Source organism: Thalia democratica, chromosome 4, assembly GCF_965202585.1.
Source record: "Thalia democratica chromosome 4, ktThaDemo2.hap1.1, whole genome shotgun sequence".
NCBI classification, from domain to species: domain Eukaryota; kingdom Metazoa; phylum Chordata; class Thaliacea; order Salpida; family Salpidae; genus Thalia; species Thalia democratica.
The window spans coordinates 16,241,145-16,262,526 of record NC_139168.1 but is presented as its reverse complement, the minus strand read 5'-3'; the positions used below and the strand labels follow the sequence as shown (position 1 = coordinate 16,262,526).

General features: G+C 26.4%; 2 protein-coding genes across 2 annotated transcripts; both read right to left on the bottom strand.

Moving 5' to 3' along the window:
• Positions 1–2,493: 2,493 nt before the first annotated feature.
• Positions 2,494–4,634, bottom strand: LOC145833077 (uncharacterized). The gene is made up of 5 exons (XM_082940275.1): positions 4,448–4,634; positions 3,982–4,082; positions 3,308–3,396; positions 2,941–3,071; positions 2,494–2,836 (listed from the first exon to the last, which is right to left on the bottom strand). Exons 1-5 carry the CDS (start codon positions 4,632–4,634, stop codon positions 2,550–2,552), a joined length of 795 nt encoding a protein of 264 aa, XP_082796401.1. The 3' UTR covers positions 2,494–2,549.
• A 7,348-nt stretch (positions 4,635–11,982) lies between these two features.
• LOC145833766 (actin-related protein 2/3 complex subunit 3-A-like) lies at positions 11,983–21,167 on the bottom strand. The gene is made up of 4 exons (XM_082940941.1): positions 21,019–21,167; positions 19,762–19,864; positions 15,859–15,985; positions 11,983–12,664 (listed from the first exon to the last, which is right to left on the bottom strand). Exons 1-4 carry the CDS (start codon positions 21,156–21,158, stop codon positions 12,513–12,515), a joined length of 522 nt encoding a protein of 173 aa, XP_082797067.1. The 5' UTR covers positions 21,159–21,167; the 3' UTR covers positions 11,983–12,512.
• Between the last annotated feature and the right edge of the window lie 215 nt (positions 21,168–21,382).

The following is a 21,382-nucleotide window of genomic DNA, read 5'->3' as shown; positions in this document are numbered from 1 at the left end:
TGCAAAGAGCCAAAATAGTTTTATTGCAAAGAGCCAAAATAGTTTTATTGCAAAGAGCCAAAATAGTTACTTTTTGGATAAAAACTCCTAGTTAATGTGATTAAAGACATAATACTTTGTAAATTTATTGTCTAATCATGTTTTAACAAAGTTATTACTCTGTGAATCATAAGAGCCAGCCTTTTAGGTTAACTTAAGCTTTTTTTAATATGTTTAAAAAGTGCGAATAAATTTAAAAACACTGTTAATCAAATTTAAATATTTTATAAGTATAAACAAAAAGACTTAAAATTTATAAATATGAATTTTTCAATAAAATAGATACTTATACTAGCATGAAATTCATAAAAAATCAAACATAGTCTGAATTTTTCTCAACTACTTCTGAAAAACTTTTAAATGACATGAAAAAAACTAAATATCTTTGAATTGCAATAGAGGTATAACTAAATGTTTATCAATTAGTCATAAGTTTACAAAGTCTTAAGTTATAGTGAAGCGAGTTAGCATTTAAAGTCATATTTTACATTGAAATATAAAATATACCTAATTTGTGCAATTTTTTAGAATTCTAAAATGCGTAACTAAACCAGAGTGCGTAACGTCATGTGTGCGTAAAGATACGAGAGGTTACTGTACGGTCAAAGAAAAACATTTTTAGGTTTAAAAGCTTGAGTTTCTTAGCAAAAAGTTTAGAAAGTTTTATATTTTAAAAATAAAGTTAAAAAACGACAGTTACCTTACTAACTCTAAGTAAAGTTCAAATATAAATTTAAAAGTATTTTTCTATGTAAAATTTTTTAATTTTTAATAAACTTAGGTCAACTTTCGTTCTTTTATTTAAGGACAAAAATAGTACAAAAATATTAAATTAAAAACATTTTTAACTTTCAAAGGTTATTAAAACTAGCATTTTAATGTGATCTTTTACTAAAAACTGATTCATAGAAAAGTTTTCCATAGAAGAAAAATAGTAACATAATTTGTTTTAAGTTTTAAATACTTAAAACACTTCATTTATTTTCTAAACCAGTTGTCTTCATTTTTAAAAACCTTTTAACAAATCGCACTAATTATGGTATAGAAAAAAATGACAATTATTGGTTTCTTATGTATTTTGTATGTAGAAAGATTACGTGTAAATTTTAAGTTTCGGGTAGAGGTATTTTATACATACTTTAACTAAACTTACGTAAATTTGCAATTCAAATTGTTTTAGGGCCTATAGCAAATTTCAAATCCTTATAATATAATCGAAATAAGTAAGTTAAGGTGTATTAAAAATACTACCAGCTTAGATTTGAAATTTTTCTGTTTAATCGAATAACTAATAAGTTCTCGTTTACTTCGTTTTTGTTAGTCGATTATGCAAAGGTGATTAGTCAATCCGTGTCTATTTTATTGTTTTTTAATTAAGTAAAAAAAAATTCTAAAAGCTAGATCCCATAATCCCATTAAGTGAAACCGTATAATATAACAAATAAAGTACATGTAAGATGAGTTTTATCTTCTAAAAACATAGGTATTATATAACTAGTTATACTAACTTCATCGAAACAAAAAGAAGTACTAGTAGCTAACATAACTTGACAGTTTTTTAAACTAAATAATTCAAAACCATAAAGCACATTTCAGGCAGATAATTTTGCAAAACTTAAATTTTACATATATACTTAAATTTATGTAAAAGTTAAATTACTGTGTATGGGTTATTTAACAATGAAATGAATATCTGAAATTAAAAAAAAAAACATTTTACTTGGAAACTATAATTTCAACGTTATTTATTAAACTTTTAATTTTTAAAATTTTGAAAGTATGACATGTAATTCTTTTGTAGAAAGTTTATGTGTTTATATAGAAAAGACTTAACTGTTTTGAAATATAGTTTCAAACCAATTATTACTTAATTTTACAGTTATTTCGTTGTGAAAAAGTAAAGTTTTAAACTAAATAAAAACAAAGTAAAAAGATAACAACTTTTAGCAGAAGCGTTTATTTTGCGACCAAATAGTTTACATTGATAAATATTCATGCAGAACTATATGCAGTGTTGAAGTTTTGGAAACTCATAAATGTAGTATGAAATAAAACAAGTTTTTTTTTGACAATAATTTGGCTATTAAAAAACTTATTTAACAAAAAACACTGTTTTAGCAGTTGAAAAATTTTAAAAACTGATGCTGCTATAATGCATTTTTATAAATTTTGCTTCTTAGCTTATATCTAAATATAAGTTTGTTTGCTGAACTTTAGATGCCCTAATAGCTAAACAGTTACTTAAGAATTTAATTTTTGTTAATTAAAATCATTTTTTTTAGTTTAAACTGTGTACATACTAATAGTAAAAGTTATTTAAAGGAAATTTAAGTAATTAAACTTTTTAAAAGTTCTTTTTTAATATTACTTAGAACTATATATTCCAACGAGTTTAAAACAAAGTTTGAGATTATTAAAATTAAAATATCAAAAATTTAAAACAAGTACTGCAACAACAACATTACAAGAGCCAGCCAATAACAACAACGATTTCCATCGTGCTTACAACTTTAACTAGTTGTACTACCAGTGTTTACGTAACTCCTTAAATACTTTAGAAGCAAATAGTTTCTTATAAACCGGTTTGAATATTCCCGCTGCTGGTTATAGTAGTTTGCTTGATGGTAGTTATTTGCTGGCTGGTAGTTAGTTGCTTGATAGTGATTAGCTGTAGGTTGGTGGCTAACTACATGTTGATGGTTAACTTGATGTTGATGGTTAACTGGATGTTGATGGTTGATTACTTGATGGTGGTTGGTTGCGGGCTGGTGATTAGTTGATTGATGGTGGCTAGGTGCTGTTTGATAATAAACATTATATATAATACACAATTTTTTCGTACTTAATTAAAAAAGCCTAAATTTTTAGCAAACAAATAATTTATGAAACAAAACTACTCACCATGACTATTAGCTTGACAATCCTGTACACCGTTTATGTAGGTGCCTTTAGGTTTAGACAGAGTGCAATCGACGTACCGCTTTACCGCGTTGTACTTCTGCTGGTAAGTGCTGTACCCTGGCAAGCTGAACCTAAACAAGCGAAATGTTGATAGTCTAGTTAAGGTAGTGTGAAAAACATTTGAAATAGTTCTGTTTAGAAGGATGCTGATTGTAGCATTATAAAAGTTTTATAATACAGTTTAAATTGAAAATCGTTTTAATCCTGTCAAAAAACTATCAGTTTAAAAACAATTATAAGTAAGTAAAAATAGATCTAATAGAAATATTTCGAAATTAAGTTTTAAAACAATTTTTTAATATTCTACCTGTACTGTCTCAAAAGTGAGTTAGTGACCTGGTTTGAATCTCCGTACTTGTAACAAAACTGACCAGATCCGTACACACCATACCTAGACTGAAATTTTAAGTATTTTATAAAGCAGAAGACAAGTAGTATTTTTATACAGAAAAGAAGACTAAGATTTACGAAAACATTTATGATTTTTTGGGAACTTTTTGATCTATATATACTGAAAAAATGTTAGTTCTAAAAGTTTAATGCAAAATTGTTTAAAGTCCTTGAAATGTAACTAAACAAACCGAAAACAGGCAGTTAAAAAAGAAAAATATAAATCAATTAAGAAATAATAGCCAACAACGGTTAAAAAATTCACTACTATATTGTTTACTGGACGATAAAAAAAAACCTTTCAAAAAGTTTGGTCTAAGGACCTGGTGTACAAAGGAACCTTTCGGTTATCGAGTCGTACACCACATGCTTATAAAGTTTCTTACGAGCTATTACACATAGTTTTCTTTATCAATTAAATATTTAAATCTTTAGTAATAAAACAATCAGTTAAACGAAAAAAATGAAAGAAGACAAAACTAAACGAAAATTAGCAGCTGTTAGTTATTTTTTTTATTTAGAATTACTTACAACACTGTGAACAAATTTAAAGTAAAAATTATTTACAACATTTTTATGTAAATTACTTACAACACTGTAAACATGCCAGCAACATCCGGCTGCCTCGCAGGTTTGCTGGTTGGTGCCACCGTGCGGACAAACTTCATGGTTCGATATTGAACACGCTTGAGCTGCGAAAAAATTATATAGTACGATAGGTTGGTATCCTACAACTAAATTTTGTTTTTATTTTCAATAACTATGTAATTACAACATGTGTAAAATTGTATTTTATTTTATATTGATAAGCTAGTCTTAGTTTTCAATTAAATTTTCACAATAAAATATGGTGCATCATCAAAACCAAAGTTAAGCTTTAAATACTGCAGAGTTTAGATCCAAAAAAAAAATTAACAACATTTCTACGTGGGGTTTTCTATAGGTATTCTAAATCAGCTATGAAATTGTTGTTATGTAATATAGACTCATTACGTTTTAGATTATCATTGTGTGTTAAACTAATGTTTGGAAACATATTTAAAATTTAAACAGTTACTTCTGATATTGTTTTGTAAACTGATCGAAGTAGGAGTCACTCCGTTTAGGCTCACAGTAGAAGCTGCTCCATTCCCACCAATTCTCAATGGTATGGCAAACCTCACTTGAAATGGTCCCAAAGTGATTTGACCAAGCACTGAAGCGATAAAGGCAAAAAGTAGGATTAAAGTTGTTAGAAAACTCATAATAGTTTTAGTATTAAGCTATATTTTGTATAAATTTTAGTTGATAACACTTGTAGTATAAGTGAGTAAACTTGTTTAAGACTACAATTTTAAAATAACTATTAAACATTTTTTGAAATTTTTTATGCATTTTTATTAATAGAAAAGCGTTAACAGATACCCAAAGTAAACAAATTTCAAACAAAGTTATTTTAATTTTTACTCAAACATTTTCATAACTAAGAAACTAAAACGGTTTTAAAACTATAATTTTTTTATAAATTTTAGTAACAATCAAACATAGTTGTAAATCTCATTATTAAAAATTATGTGTTAAACAGTTTATCTAAACACTGATAAAATATGGACAATTCCTTAGTTATTATTAAAATCTTATCGAATTCAAAATAAATAACTTAAATTCGATACTTTTCTTCAACTAGAAAAAGTATTGATAATATAACTTTTACATCAGTTTATATATCTTAAGAATATTGATTAGAAAAAGGTTTATAATTAAACAGTTATGTAACAAACTAATAAAAATAATTTATATCACACGCAACATATGAGTGTTTGTTTTGTTATATTTATTTAATTTAGCAGCGCAAATGTAATATCTCATGTTAAGTTCGTGAACAAGTCAAATGATATTTCATTATATTGTTTAAAAACTTTGCACGTTTTCAGACTTTCTTAAATTTAACCTCAAAAACGTTTTGTTGGGTCTGCTGTTGATAGCTATTTTGGTTAAAACGTTTCCAATGCAACTTACTTGCAGTTGTAGTACGTAACATGTATTTCATCAAGTTCTTCAAATATTTGGTTATTTGGTTTTTGGTTACCTTGTGACGGTGTAAAGACTAAATTGGAATTTTTTTAAATGTTCTATATTATTTCGTATAACCAAAAGCTTGTACATTAAAATTTATTGAACAGAAAAATTAATAAACTTTTATGGACGGATTATAAAGGTAGTAAACTTAAATGACAACAGATAGGCTTTTTAATTTTCTACTCAACTTTTTGCATGATAACAAATTGATTATTTAATCTTTAAATGATATGTTCATTGTAATGAAATTTAACTGTTTTTTCATACTCGTATTTTTTACGAAAAAATTTACCTTCATAAGTTTATTGCATTTATTAAAGTTTAAAAATGTCTGTTATTTTTTAAGTAGTATTAAAAGTAGTGCTTTTCATAAAAAAGTTCATAATAATTAAGTTAAAATAAAAATAAAATAAATTATAAAAATTGAAATTAGATAAAACATAAGATAAAATAATGTTTAATAAGTTCATCATAATGATACATCAGAAAGTTTAAAAAACAAGTATTTTTTTCAAACAAACAAGTACATATTATTTATGTATCATAAACTAGTTAATTTTTGTAAAAGCTAAAATTCGAGATAAAACTCATAACTTTTTCTTGACTTTTTTTTTGAATTTGTAAATAGTAAAAAAAAAGGACCCATCAATTCTGCTTCAATTTTACAATGCTTATCACAAAACTTAAGTATTTCTCAAATGTATCAAATCATCGTTTAATATACAATACTTATGTTGAAAAACTCAAGCCTGACGGGAATTTGTATTTATTTTTATTAATTTTATTTAACTACAATCTGTTTTAAAATTTTAAGAGCGTTTAACTGCAATCAATTTTAGAGTGTTGCTAGCAGTTCTTTTATACACCACCATTTCTGCATAAATTAAAATATACTCTTCACTGTGTGCACATTTGTACGGTAGTGTGCATAAAACTTATAACACTGTGTACTGAAACTTTGTAAAATGGAATTAATCGAGTTTTTTTTTTGTCTTCTTCCACTAGATTATACTAATCATCTAAAGTTACAAAAATTTAAAATTAAAGAATGTTTAGGGTTTTATCAAATATTATTTTAGCCTTTTGTCGTTTAAACAAGTATTTCTTAGTTTTAGTTGCTATAATTTAAACTTAATTAAATCTAACTGTAGAAACTGCTATGGATTTTGTACATTTAAGCGCTTAGTAACAAATCAACTGCAATAGAATTTTAACTTTTTGAACTGTTTGACTTTAAAATTTTTTTTCGAAAACAAATATACTGTTGGCTAAATTAAGTCTCTTTTACTTAGCTTCAAAAATAAATATTTTAATCAGGTTATTTACTAAAAATTTATCGAAAATCAGTCTACCTCAACTTAATCTCTACCAAAACTGATATTAAAAACTTTTTTTCATTATAATCTTAAGGTTTTAGCGTTTATTGTTTTACGAAGGTTCTAATTAAATAAAAAGCAACTATTTTAGAAACATCTACCGTTTACAAAAGTCGAACCTTTTTGTCCTAATTTAATATTCGAACGGTTTTAATTGAATACGCTTTTACATCAGTGATGTTTTAACATTGGTTCCTTTTTTTAATGTAAAAATTAAATCAAAAAATTTAAAGTATTGAAGAAAAATAAAATTAGTACCATTAAAAGACCTATCTTTTTTAAAATAAATATTTGAGTAGTTAAGTAATAAAAAGTTTATTCGCATAAAATTTAACAGAATATAATCATATTATTAAAAAAATTTGTAGAAGTAGCTTTAAAACTTAGTTTTCGAGTAGGTTAACTTAAAATTCAAAAACTATTTCAAATACTAATGACTATGTTTATATATATATATATATATGCCAAAGAAAAAGGTTGTCGCATTTTAGTGCGGACTTGCTTGTTCCTTGAACATAAATTGAATAGAACTGATTTCTCTGCATAGTCCTCACAGTAGAAATTAGAATTTTTTTTTGCTTTAAACACTGAAAAGAAGGTATATTTGGCACAGTAGTTTTTCATTTCTTTGATCTTAAAATATTTTCTTATTTTTGATCATTTTTTGTGCATTTTTATCAGGTAAAAAATTAAGTTTTAAAACAAATAGATTTTAGTAACCCAAATGTAAATGGTTTTATGCAGCCCTGAGTTCGATAAAAACCTCTTTAAATATGATTTGTAAAATTTAACAAACAAAAAAATATTTTTTTAAGTTTACACACCCTTGCTTACTAAACATCCAAAATTGAATAGAAATCCACAATTATTTTTTAAGAAAGGTGTATAAGTTTTTTATCCAATAGTTTAAATGACATAAAGTTTAAACAAACTAGTTCCGAAAAAAATTTTAATATTTTATATAAAACATCTAAAATACCGACAGTAACTTAGCATAACTTTAGGGTTTATTTTTGATTAATGATGAAGTAAAAAACGATGGTGTTACGTAAAAGAGGTATTTGAAAAAAATATAAGTTTCAATGAAAGTATCTATTTTGCGTTTCAGTTTCACAAGTTTTAATCTGCGCATTTGTTTTCGAAACTATTAGCCTTATAACTCCTAACTAATGAGCGTCTTTATTAATGTTCCAAACTGCTTTCATTTTGCGTTATAGCTCTGTCTACGTCATCGTCTTCATCTACGTCATCGTCTGCATCACCTGTTGTCTTTTTATCATGTGGTGACGGAACAACGGGAGAAGAATCGTAAATGACCCCCGTTACGAACCGAAACAGGTTCTTCTCCGTAACGACCCCCTAAACCAGGGTTTCCAAAATTGGCGATATCGCCCCCCTGGGATGTTTTTAGCAAGTTGGGGGGCAATAGTTAGTAAAGAGGCAAAAGGGGGCAACTTTAAAATTTTTAAACTCGTATTAAATATGTTTAGTTGCAAAAATAACATAAAAATAAAAAAAACATCTGATTTTTTTAAATGGTAGCTTTTGTTTTTTGAATAGTTTTGTTGGAGGGGGCAACAGCTTTTATTATTTCTTTAAAGAGGCAATTTGAAAGAAAAGTTAGGGAAACCCTGCCCTAGACAGTAATTGGTCCAGAAACCAACGTGTTTGCTTGCGTCCACTTGTGTACCTGATTGTGGTGAACTGATTGGCGTCAACAGAAAACTAGAACAAAAACTTTAGAAAATTTGTCAGTACAAGTTTGGAAAACTTCAGTCCAACTGGAGTTTGATAGCTAGTTAAATTTTTTAAACAAATTTGTACTAAAACAAAAAAAAATATAATAATAGGATTTTTCTGTAGAAATAAAGTTAGTTTATGAATATCAGTGGTCTTTTGTCATTTTTTAAAAGTTTTAAAATTTACTGATGTTTATAACTGAATTTCTAGTTTTATATAGTATAGCAAACCTTTGTAAATTTTTAAACTGTTTTTAAATTAGGTAGTTTAAAAAATTTGTAAACTACTGTTGCTTTTTTTATTTAGTTGTAAGTTAGAACTAAGAAATAAACTTACAGTGTTAAGTTAAGTTTTAATTTTATAGAAGTCTAAAAAAGGAACTATTTTAAAAATTCGCTTGTGTTTGTTAAGTTTTATTTTTTACATATTTATTAGAAAAGTATAACATTTAATGTTATTTTTATAACAAATGTTTTAACTTTAATAAAAACTGACTTAACTTTTACAAATTTAGTTATCAAATAGCGTTTTAAACCATACATTTACATGATAGTGTTACTTATGAAATTGAGTTAAATAAATAACAATTTACACAAATCTTTAAAATTGATAAACATACTTTAAAAATCAAACGACTGGGTGTATATTTTTTTTAATTTGAAAAGGTAAAACAATAAAAAGTTCTATATGTAAAGTATTTCTGTTTGAAAATGTTTTATGTGTTTTATCCGTCCATTTTCCGTTAAAAAATCACAAGTGTTTCTAAGTCGTCATTAGAAAGAATTGTGTAGAATCGATTTTTTTATTAGATCTAATACTAGATTTTGAACCATCCTCAACAGACACTTTTAAGTTCTCATTCAAAGTAGATATGGTGATTAGCAATTTTAAGCTCATACATTAGCTAACTACGAGATTTTAGTGAAAACTTGTACGTTGTAATATATGTGTGAGTTTTAAAAACTACGGCAATATTATAACTAAAGATATCTTAAGAAAAGTATAGTTGTCTAACAAGAGTAGTTTGAACTTAACAGCAAAATAATTAGTATAGTTTATTATTGTGTTTGTATAAAACAGTGTTTAACAGTAACAAATTTGAAAACAGAAAATTAAAATAAAATTCAAATTACAAAAATGTGTCTAAAACAATAAATTAAACAACTGCATGAAATAAATAACAATCGTTAGCTTATAATGTTTATACCTTTTATATGAAGTACAATGGTTAAAATAATTAGTAATATGTAGAAAAACACAATAAAGTATTAATCAACATAAAGTGTTTCTGCAGATTTTATTGTTAAAAGTTATTAAAATATTTTTTTTTATAGAGTTTTTACAGTAAAACTTATATCTTATATGCTTAACTTAAGTTTTCATTAAAACCACTCAAAATTTTTAAGTTTTTTTTTAAATATAGCTTAAAAGTTTTATGTTTTGTTGTGAAATTTTTTTTACCTTCAACTGGCTGTTGAAGTTGGTTTTTGTAGTTGTTTATAGTCCAAAAGAAGTTTTTTAAACTCTCATAACATGTATCAAATATAATTGAACAGTTTATTTAACAGAATCTTTAGAGTTTTACTACAAGTTTTTCTCCAAGGGCAATCATAGGCTTTTATGGGTGGTTTAGTATTTGTTCTTTACAAAAGAATACTTAAAGCAATTAATAGTTTGAAAAAGTTGTTTTATATAGTAGAGTAACGACCATATGATTTATAAGCTTTTGTTCGCTAAGCCAGCTGTGCTAGTTTTTTTCTATTACTAGCTTTCATTTAGCTAATATTTCATGAAGTAAATGAGTTTTAGGTTTATTTGAAATGTTAAAGTAACAACTTAAGAGACACACTAAATTAGAACGTACTTGCTGTAAATTTTAATAGCATAAACAATAACAGTTTTTATCTCAAAAATAGAAGTTTTTCTACTATGTAGTATCCTTATTTTGCACTTACAACATAAGTATCAATCTTGATTTCTACATTTGAAAAAATTACAATGATTATATAGCCTAGACAAGACTTTAAAAGGTACCAGTGGTGTGCGACTTTTTTGTGCACCAGGTCCTAGGACCAAACTTTTTGATTTTTTTTTATCGTTTAAGAAACTATACAAAGTATCTAGTAGTTAGTATTACAAGTTAAAATTTAATTAACGTAACTAAAACAGAAGTAGTACTTGAAAATGAATTAAATTTTGAAATACTAAAGGTTTTATTAATCAAATTGAACAAACTAGACATTTACTTTATTATCATTTTCAAAACTTCATCAACAAAAAACATTCTTAAGTTAAAAACGAGCTCAGGGAAAATATCAAATGAATCTTAAAAATTAATAAATTTGTTGAGAAAGAAAACTTGGACTCTTGCATTGCCTGATCTGATTTTTTTGCGTGGTCTACTTTTTGAACGTAATCAAGGTACTGACGATAGTTTTAGGCTAATACTTTTGTGTGGTCTTTTGTTGGTCGGCGTCCAATCGGGCTTGCAACCATATGGGACGACTGCATCTGTTAAGTTGGTAGTAGTGAAAGATTAATTTTTGAAATAATAATATTTTTTTTAATATTTTATTAGATATGCCCCTTGGAATTTACCATTATGTTTTAAGCTTTCTGAATTTTAACTGTTATGCAACCTTAACAGAAATATTTAACATTTTACCTTCAGAATGCTGGGTTGCAAACAGTTATCTAAATTAATTCACTTGTAATGTACACAACAGACAAAACAACAAAGGTACTTAATTAAACGGTTTTAAGAAACATATCTGCTATAAATTATCATAATAAAATTTCTTTTTAGCTGTAGTGATAATTTAAAGGGTAAAAAATTGAATTCGGATTTATTAAGAATTACAAATACTGTATCAAAACGAAGCCCCACTAGATACTTTCGACAGGTATCTACATAAATAATTTCAAGGAGTAGCTGTCATAAATCTATAACTTCACTTTTGCACTTTAATTTAATCAATTTACATTTAATTTAGCAAACGTTTCTATTTATTGGAAAACTACATTAAAAAAAAAGTTCAAAAATATAAAATTTCTTAATTGGAACAGTCAAAGCTGGTGCAAAAGTGACTCTGTGCAAAAAGTTACCCATTCCCACTTTAAGGACAGTTTTTTATTATAAACTTGACAAAACTAACAATTCGATTTTTCAACATTTCCAGAATACTGAAATAATTATAAACTGTATTTAAAGCTAGTTATTAACTATAACACCATATTTTAGTAACGATGTAAGATCAATATTAATAACTTTTATCAAAAAGAAAATTGTAATCTTTTAAAAATTTATAACTTATAGTTTCAAATCATTAAAAAGCAAACTTTGCTTTGTTTAAAAAGTTTACAATTGAAGACTTAACTTAAGAATGATATATATTTTTTTATAATTATGAACCATGATAGAAAATTTATTAATACTGCTATAAAACATATAATAAAAAAAAATATTTGAGAATAACAAAGATTTTAAACCAATAAAAGCATGTGAATTTAAATCATCATAATTCTACTTAAGTCACTTAAATATATGGAATATTTAATAACTTTGCAGAAATGAAACTATTTCTTGTTCTTAGTTTATTTATCTGTAAAAAGTATCTGTATTTTATAATGTATTAAACTTAAAAAGGTGTATAAATAAAAACAAAACAAAAAGTTTCTCAAAAGTTTGTGGTACAATATAAGCTAAAAAAAAAGAAAAACTGCATTTAAGCTTTATAATAAAACTGCATTTTAGCCGTCAAATAAATCTTAGTGGTGAAAGCCACTACTTTTTATCAAAGAAAATAAAACCAACTAAAAAATTGAATTAAAGAATTTCTAAAAATATCACTATATTAGTATTTATAAAAAGGCATTAAAGCAACGCATGGCTTCAGCTTGATATTAAATTTCAGCTTGATATTCCGCGTTGCAAAAAGGCCGTTTTGTTTACATGCCAGGCCTGTTGAGGGACTTCTCCATGAACTTTCTTTTGCAGAAGCAGGCCCACCACTTGTTGAGTTTTCCGTCATCGTCAACTTTATCAACCAGCCTCAACCCTGTTTCCTGCCTCAACTGCGTCATGTACCCTTTCATCTTATCTGTATTTGTTTGGTTATTTAAATTTTTTTTCAATGAAATAATCTATTCAAATTATTTTGTGAATACATCCGTAGTTAAATTTAAAGATTTTTTTTTAGCGCAAGCCAATTTATTTTTTGCTTTCAACGACTACGTACCCTTTCATGTCGTCTGTTAGTATTAATTTGTTTTAAATTATTTATGTTTTAAACAATTTCTTTACTTAATTTGCTGTTTGGAAAAATTCGAAGAATTAATTTTAATAATTTTTTTTGAGAAAAAAATGCTTTTTTTTTGTTTTTAACAGCCTGTAACCTTTTGTTTTGACTTAAAAAATGATGGAAAAAGAAAAAAGTTACTTCAAAATATAAATATTTTGTTATACAAATATTCAGCAAACATTCTAGTAAAAAGTCTTTTAGGCTTAAAACACATAACTGCAGTTTCTAAACTTTAAAACATTTTCATTAATACATAGAAGTTGAGCTTTTAGTTTTTATCATTAAAATAAACATTGTAAGAGTTCTGTAATAACAAATTTAAAACCGGTTAACTAATAGTTGATAACTAATTTTTGGTATGAATAAAGTCATATTTTATCAATGCATTAAGTTTTTTAACTTATTAACATCTAAGTATAATTCATTATTAATCTTGACAGCTTTAATTTAATAAAAACCGCTGCTTAATAATGTTTTAGTTTATTAAAGCTAAAAATAAAATAAATATTATTGGAATGTTTTGGTAAGAAAATCTAATTCTTTAAAATTTATTCAAGTCATAGTTTTACTACATGAGATTAATTATACAAACCAAATTTCAAGACATTCTCACTACATTTAAATGCATTACAAAAGAAAAAATAATAATAAATACAATACTACATTTATATATCAGGGTTGCCTCTGATTTTTGAAAAATTTCTTCCGGGTTTTTGAAGGTATACGTTTTTGGGTCTGTATTTTTTAAAAGACAAGTTTAAGATTTAAAACTGTTTTAAGAAGTATAACAACATTGAAAAGATACTGTAAGCTACTTTAGCTGTGTTTTTAAATGTTTTTTTTTTGATGGTGACAAGTTGTTTTTTTACCTATATGATAAATTATTCGTTTCAAGTCAAAATTTTACTACTTAACATGTAAAAGTTGTTTAAAATTCCATGTTTTTCCAGGATTCCAGGTTTTGTGGCAACCCTGATATATGCACTACACGAAAAAAAATTCTATAATAAATACTACACAATGGGCTGGCAAGCGGCCATTAACCATTTTAGTGTCTAAAAAATTAAACCGAGAGTTTTATTAAATTGTTAAGAACTTGGATTCTCCTTTTGAAAGCTGGGTTTGGTTATAAACTGCTTTAAATATATTATAAGTTACATCAGGCTAAATGTAGCAAATTTTTGTCTAAGTTACGGCCTACAGCAACTGTTAAAAAACACATTAGAAGCTTTTATACAAATATTCTCTTATAAGTTTTTTATTATTTTTAGTTAAGTGTTAATTTTAAAGACAAACGCATAAAAATAGTTTAAAAATTCCAGGTTTTTTAGTTTTTTTTTGCCTAAATTGTCAAATTACAGGTTTTTTCAGAAATAAATGTTTTTTGGCAGCCTAGATGTACGTTTATTCTTCTTAACACGTATGTATACTACAAATATTAATCTTAAAATCTCAAATCGCATATAGAAATACTACACACATATATGTACGTAATAAAACGTCTCTGGTTCAATACAGTCCTTGGTTTATGGGAATCAATCTCACATTACATATAGAAATACTATATATGTATATATGGTATTGATAGGCTCATGGTTAAGGCGTCTAGTCTTATGAAACACATGTACCAGTATTTTTAAAATCTTATTTTTCTAATAAATTATTTAAAGCCCTTCAAGTGGGCTCAGTAGAAGGTGTTCAAGTTTGAATAATAACCTTATTTTATATTGTATTTCTATATATATTATTTCAATGGAAAGCTTCCATGGCGCATAAATTTGCAAACTGGTTAGTCTATATATTTTAGACATATTGAAGAAGGAAAAGATCTTTAAAGATGGTAACTTTGGTACCGTGACGATGGTTTACATTCTACCGGGACCAGATATGGAGAGAAAAGTCAAACATCTAAGAAAAGTCTTTAACAACATTGGTTTTGATGCTACCATCGAAGCATCGAAACGAGAAGGGTAAGAACAAGCAAAGAAGGAGAAGAAATATTTTATATTCCAATGCTTTATTCAACAAAAGTGTGGCAACGCGGGTTGGGAAGTGCTTCCTAGCGATTGTGGACAAAAACTTTACTGAAGACCATCCATATTGTAAAGTTTTTAACAGGAAGACACTAAAAGTGTCCTATTCCTGCATACCAAACATGAAACAATTTATAATGGCACACAATCGAAAGATGTTAGACACGCAGAACAAAGAGAGGCGAATGTGTGACTGCAAAAAAACAAAAAAAAAGCCCGGTAAATAGAAGTTGCCTAATGGAAAACATTATATATAAAGCGACAGTCATAACTGAAAACCAGACCAAGTCTTATGTTGGCTTTACTGGACTATCGTTCAAGAATCGCTTCACAAAGCATAAGTACAGCCAAAAACACGAAAAACATAGAAATACGACAACTTTATCGCAGTACATTTGGAAACTAAAAAATAACAAAGTTAATTTTACAATTCAGTGGGAAATATTAACAAGAACGAAAAATAAATAAAGTTTAAAAAATGGATGTAAACTGTGCAATGAGGAAACAATCGAAATTTTTAAAGTTAAAAAATCTGAATCTCTTAACTAAAGAAACGAATTACAAACTGGCTGTATACATTATCGAAAACAATTTATCGAAAAACTCTTTCAACAATTTTATTTAAAATAAACTAACTATTCTATTATTACGTAATAACTAATTTTGTATAATTTTATTGCTATACTTACAAGTTTGATTTTCATTGAATAAAACTTGGCTGAAGACGCGTATTAAACGCAGAAACAGCTGTCCCAAGCAAAGGTTTATTATGTGTATTTTAGTTCTATATGTATATATATTAATTTACTTAACAAATTTTATTTTTCAAGACAGAGCCCACCTTTTCAATAAAAAAAAGTTTATTTAGTCCTACAAGTTGGTGCGTCATATATAGTTTTGCATTATGTATATAATGAACTACACAAATATAACGACAATCACACATAAAATGAAACGTACCTGCTTCAATGCGGTCCTTGGGCTTTTGGTACATGTTGTTAAGTGGAAAATGCGGGTCTCCCGGCATGTCAAACGGCTGAATGGACAAATTTATCATCTCCTTCTGCGCTTGACTCTTCGATTGAACCTGAAATTTTGTCCTTTGCACATCAAGTAGTGTATTTGTGTGTTGGAAGTAAAATTAGATAATAATCTAAAAACAAAAATAACATTTGATGAAAGATAAAAGTATATGTTAGATAAAATGTATATATCTCTTTTTTTACTTTGTGAAAAGTAACCTCAAGTGAAGTCTCATAGCTGTTAGTTGTGTATCAGAACACTCGTCTTTTATTAAAATGTTATACATAAACAACTTGTAAGATGAACTTCATCTTCCACATTTATTACGAGCAATAAAACTTCAAAGTTAACTTTATTAAAATTTATAAAACAAACAATGACTAAGGAACGTTTTTTATATTTGTTTGCTATTTGTTTTAGTTAATTATAATAGTTGGCTTAATGTAGTATAAACACTGCTGTGGTGATTCTATAAATCACATGGTTTTAGTAATAATAATAATAACAGTATAAATAATAATAATAAATAACAATTAATTATCAAGGGGTACAAAGCCAACTTCTCAGTCGTTCTACTAAGATTTTTACAGAGCAAACTTTGTCAACATTAATAAATTTTTGCCGGAAATAAATTGGAAGGTTAAATATAACAATTCAAAAAACTTACAAGAATTTTATGACAAATTTATAAACACAATAAACTTTTCAATCAAAGAATTTGTGCCTTTAACTAAACATCACAGAAAATCAAAAATATATCCTTTTAATATTAAAAAACCTGTTGAGAGAAATACTAAAACTATATAAACAACATAAATCAGATAAGCAGATGATACAGAAATTTAAAAAGTTTCAAATGAATAATAAAAAGCAATCAAAATGTTTTATATGAAACATAAAAAAAGTTTTTTCCAGAACATAAATGCAAAAAAAATTACTGCTTTGTAATTTCTAAGCTTAAGATAGCACCTGCTTTTTCTGTTTTGCATTACAAAAACAATTTATTAATAGTATCTGATTTTGATAAAGTCTCTTTTATAAAAAGGCCTTTATTGATAAAAACTACCTAGAAATCAAATAGTTTTTATAAGCAATGACGAAATAATTAAAACTGTCAACCAATTTAAAAATAAAATAACAAGAACACCAGATAATATTCCTTCATTTTTTATTAAACATACTACACAACCAAATACAACCCTTCAAATTACACACAAATTTCTTTGACAAGTAGCTTTTGCAGAATCTTTGAACATATAATTTCTATAAAAATACTTGATCATCTTTTTTAAATAATCTTATTTCACCTAAACAATTTAGTTTTCTCCCTAACCGAACATCCTGTTTTCAGTTAATAGAGATTGCTCACCCTCTTGGTTGGTGTCTTTTTAAGCAATAAGTCTACTAAAGTAATCTATACAGATACAAAAAAATTGTTGACTCTGTCTCCCATATTAAACTAACCAAAAAACTATTGCAATACACTTTTCATAGCAGTCTACTTAGTTGGTTCAAACAGTTTCTAAATGACAGAACTCAAAAAGTAGTAATCAATAAGCATTTTCAGAATATTTACCTATTTTTTGTGGAGTCTCTCAAGGAGTGGTTATTGGCCTACTACTATTTATTACTTACATAAATGATATAGCTTCAGAAATTGATGTTAGCAGCAACATTAACCTCTTCGCAAATGACACTAAAATTTTTATCCAATCGAACACAACTTTACAGAATTCCCTAGATAAAATTTACAACTGGCTAAAGAAAAGAAAATTAAATTCAAACTCTAGTAAATTTGAGTTCTAGATATTCAAAAAACACTACTATCTTTACTTTTGACTATAAAATAAACAATACAAAGTTATCTTCAACTAAAGTGTTTAAAGATCTTGGAATTTTTGTTGCTTAAATTTTTAAATGAACCACCATATCAATTACCGAATTGCATCTACTACATCTTTTCAAGTTTTTAAGGGCTTTAAGTCTACGGATATAAACATCTTTAAAAAGTTGTTTTCACATACATTTGTCCAAAGTTGGAACATAACACACTAATCTAGTCTCCATATTTGAAAAAAGGTATTAACTATATAGAATCTGTTCAAAGAAAATAATCAGACTAATCTCAGGGTTGCCAAATGATTTTGATTAATTTCTCCAGGTTTTCTGAATTTCTTCCAGGTTTTTAAAAGTACTCATTTTTGGGTCTAATTTAGTTTAAGGTTAACTTTAAGGTTTAAAACTGTGTTAAGTGGTTAACAACAATGAAAAGATACTGTAAAGCTACTTTGGAATTCGTTTTTTTGATATAAAAATCTTTTGATAATGACAAACATTTTTAATCTTTATGATAGATTTTTGTGTCAAATAGAAGTTTCACTACTTAACATGTAAAAATTGTTCAAAATTTCAGGTTTTTTTGACTTAAATTGGCAAAGTCCAGGTTTCCAGGATTCCAGTTTTTTTTGGCAACCACGTAATCTTCAACCACAGCAATATTTTTCATATGTCTAATCGTGATAGACTAACAAAACTTTTTATTAAATCTTTAGAATACAGGAGACTTGAATTTGACATCATGACTTTTTTTAAACTAGTAATGGATGGTAAAGTTACTATTAAAATATACAATCAACTTTTGAACCTTATAGAACTAATTAAATATAAAAATATATTTTTATCAACAATTGTCAACTCAAGCTTACGCCTAAGTAAAGCTTGAGTTGACATTGTTGAATAAAATATGTTTTTATAACTAAGCTCTTAAATATTGAGCACTTTACTTCATATAGTTTTATAATATATGAACTAATCACTTAATGAGAGGAAATAGCAAAAAATTTACATGCAAACATCATTTCAATAATAAGGCCCGGCCTAATTCTTTTTTTATTGGTTTGTTGAAACATGGAACAAACTTAGTTTCTTGATGAATTAGTTTCTTGCAAAAAAGTTCAAGAACTTTGATTAAAGTTTAAACAGTTTGATTTAAATAAAATGTTTGTAAGTAAAATTAATAAGAAACTTTTATCAACCATTAATCTAATTTTGAGATTTAGCTTAATCCATAGTTCATTTTTTTAAAACAGCACCTGTTAATGATGAGTACTTTTTCAATATGTTAAAAGATTGCTTATCTGACCAGTCCATTGGTAATGTGCTTGGGGCTTTAGGCTTATACTTTAGTTGTTAGTCAATGCAATCAAATATTTCATGTTGATTGTTCTACATCAAAGTGCAAATAAGTATTAGTTTGTGGTTGAAAATTATTTGCTTTTTATTTTAATACATAAATGTTATATATATTATATTAAAATATGTTTTTATCTTTGTTTTAAACAAATAATTATTTTGTGTTATTTAAATTTTTGATTTAACTGTTATGTGTCTCTCTGTTTAAGTGGCCTAGGTTTTGATGCCTAGGTTGATCTTACGGACAATAAAAACTAAAGTACTAAATCAAATACAATGTTGTCTGAAACAAATTATGTAAGTCACAGTTGATTAATTAGCTTTTAAGTGAAGACAGAGACTTGTGAAATCATTTTCTTAATTTTTTTCATTTAACAGTAATTAATAAAATTTTTGAAAAAAAAACAAACTAAAATAATGTATCTCTGAACTAGGAGACTAAATCTGGTCAACTTTTAGAAAAGTATTACTTTTATTGAATACCAGCTTTGCAATGTTAATATCTTTATTCAATGGATTCATTTCATTTCAAACAAATGTATACAACTAATTGTCAAAAATTATTAAAATCTAATTTTGAAATTTTATATAAAAAATAGTTGTAAATATTTATAAACAACTAGTTGTAATAATTTATATTAAACCAACTCTCTGCAGTTTTTTCAGACATTCACTGATGTAAAGAGTGATGTAGATCAAAGTTCTGTCTGAATCTGATTTTATTTCGTAATTGCGAAAGAAAATGTTTGCTCTGTTGAAAAAAAAAATTATTAGTTATATTAAAGTATTTAAGTTGGCGTTATTTGTATTGTTAAATAGAATACTATATAGTCAGGGTTGTAAATTTTTTTGGCAAAATTTCATTAAGTTTTCAAAACTTACTCCAGGTTTTTAAAAGTATAAATTTTTGGGTATATTTTTAGTTTAAAATTAAGTTTAAGGGAAAAAACTGTTGTAAGTATAAAAACTATTGAAAAGGTACTGAAATGCTACTTTAAATTTGTTTTTTAACTAAAAAAATTTAATGGTGACAATTTTTCTATATAATAGACTTTTTGAGTCAAGTCAAAATTTTACTACTTATAATGTAAAAATTTATTATAATTCTAAGTTTTTCCAGGTTTTTTAGCTTAAATTATCAAATTCCTGGTTTTTTCAGAATTCAGGTTTTTTGGCAACCCTGATAATTAACAATGTATACAAATAAAATAAGATGTTTTAGTTTTCTCAGCAATATTTGGCTTGCAAGCACATGTAAGTAAATGTTTGTTTTAAACAAAATATAGTTATACAAAATTTATCAGATATTTTACTGATGATGTCATTAATACTAACTGAAGAAACTGAAACAACAATCACTATGTATGTATAATAAGTTTACAACATATTAACATTGACAAACTCAAAGACAAAAAAGTAACAGGGTTGCCACTCTTTAAGTCAAAAAATCTTTCCTGAGTGACCAAAAACTTCCCCGAGTTACCTTAAAATTCCCTGAGTTTCCCTGTTTTTTTCAAAACCTTGTGAATTTTACTATATATTAAAAAATTACAATGTTAATTCTAAGAATATCGAAGATCTAGCCACAAGGCTAAAAAATTTCTAAATAAGCACAACAATTAGATAAAATAACTTTTTTGAACAAAATATTGAAACTGGATTAACTAAATCTCATTCTAGATCTAGAAAAAAATTTCCCAAAAATTTTTGTTTAAATCTTAAAATTTTCATGAAATTTTTTGAAAAAACCAAAACTGCCCTGAGTTTCCCTGACTTAATAAAAAAAATCAAAATTCCTTGAGTTTTCCTGAGATTTTCTATTACTTGAAAATTCCTTGAGTTCCCTGAGTGTGTGGCAACACTGAAATAAACACTAAATGATTACTATGCTGGCCAAACACAAACTTGAAATATCCAATTATCTCGTCAATGATGTCGTGGTCATCAGTTTTTGGAGCCGGTCCCTTGACCCTTGTTCTGAGCGGCAACATGGCCATATTTGCTATGGAAACCGGGGAGGTCAGTGACGAATGGTAAGCTGGCATACTTATATATTTACTGTGAAACATAAAATTGATGAATACTGTAAAAAGATACTCTAAAACTACTTTAAATGTGTCTTTTAATAAGAAAATTTGATGATGTCAAATTTTTTTTATCTATATGATAGGTTTTTTGTAAAAAATCAAACTTTTACTAATTTTCAATATAATTGGTGATTTTTGATCAAAATTACAGATTTTTCTAGGACTTGTGGCCACCTTGATAA

Coding starts and splice junctions, on each gene's coding strand:
- LOC145833077 (XM_082940275.1), bottom strand. CDS start 4,634: ATGAGTTTTCTAACAACTTTAATCCTACTTTTTGCCTTTATCGCTTCA. Junction 3,072..3,307: donor TCACTTTTGAGACAGTACAG/GTAGAATATTAA, acceptor TCGCTTGTTTAG/GTTCAGCTTGCCAGGGTACA. Junction 2,837..2,940: donor TTGTCAAGCTAATAGTCATG/GTGAGTAGTTTT, acceptor ATTATCAAACAG/CACCTAGCCACCATCAATCA.
- LOC145833766 (XM_082940941.1), bottom strand. CDS start 21,158: ATGCCAGCTTACCATTCGTCACTGACCTCCCCGGTTTCCATAGCAAAT. Junction 15,986..19,761: donor GTCTGAAAAAACTGCAGAGA/GTTGGTTTAATA, acceptor ACAAAATTTCAG/GTTCAATCGAAGAGTCAAGC. Junction 12,665..15,858: donor CAAGGACCGCATTGAAGCAG/GTACGTTTCATT, acceptor AAACAAATACAG/ATAAGATGAAAGGGTACATG.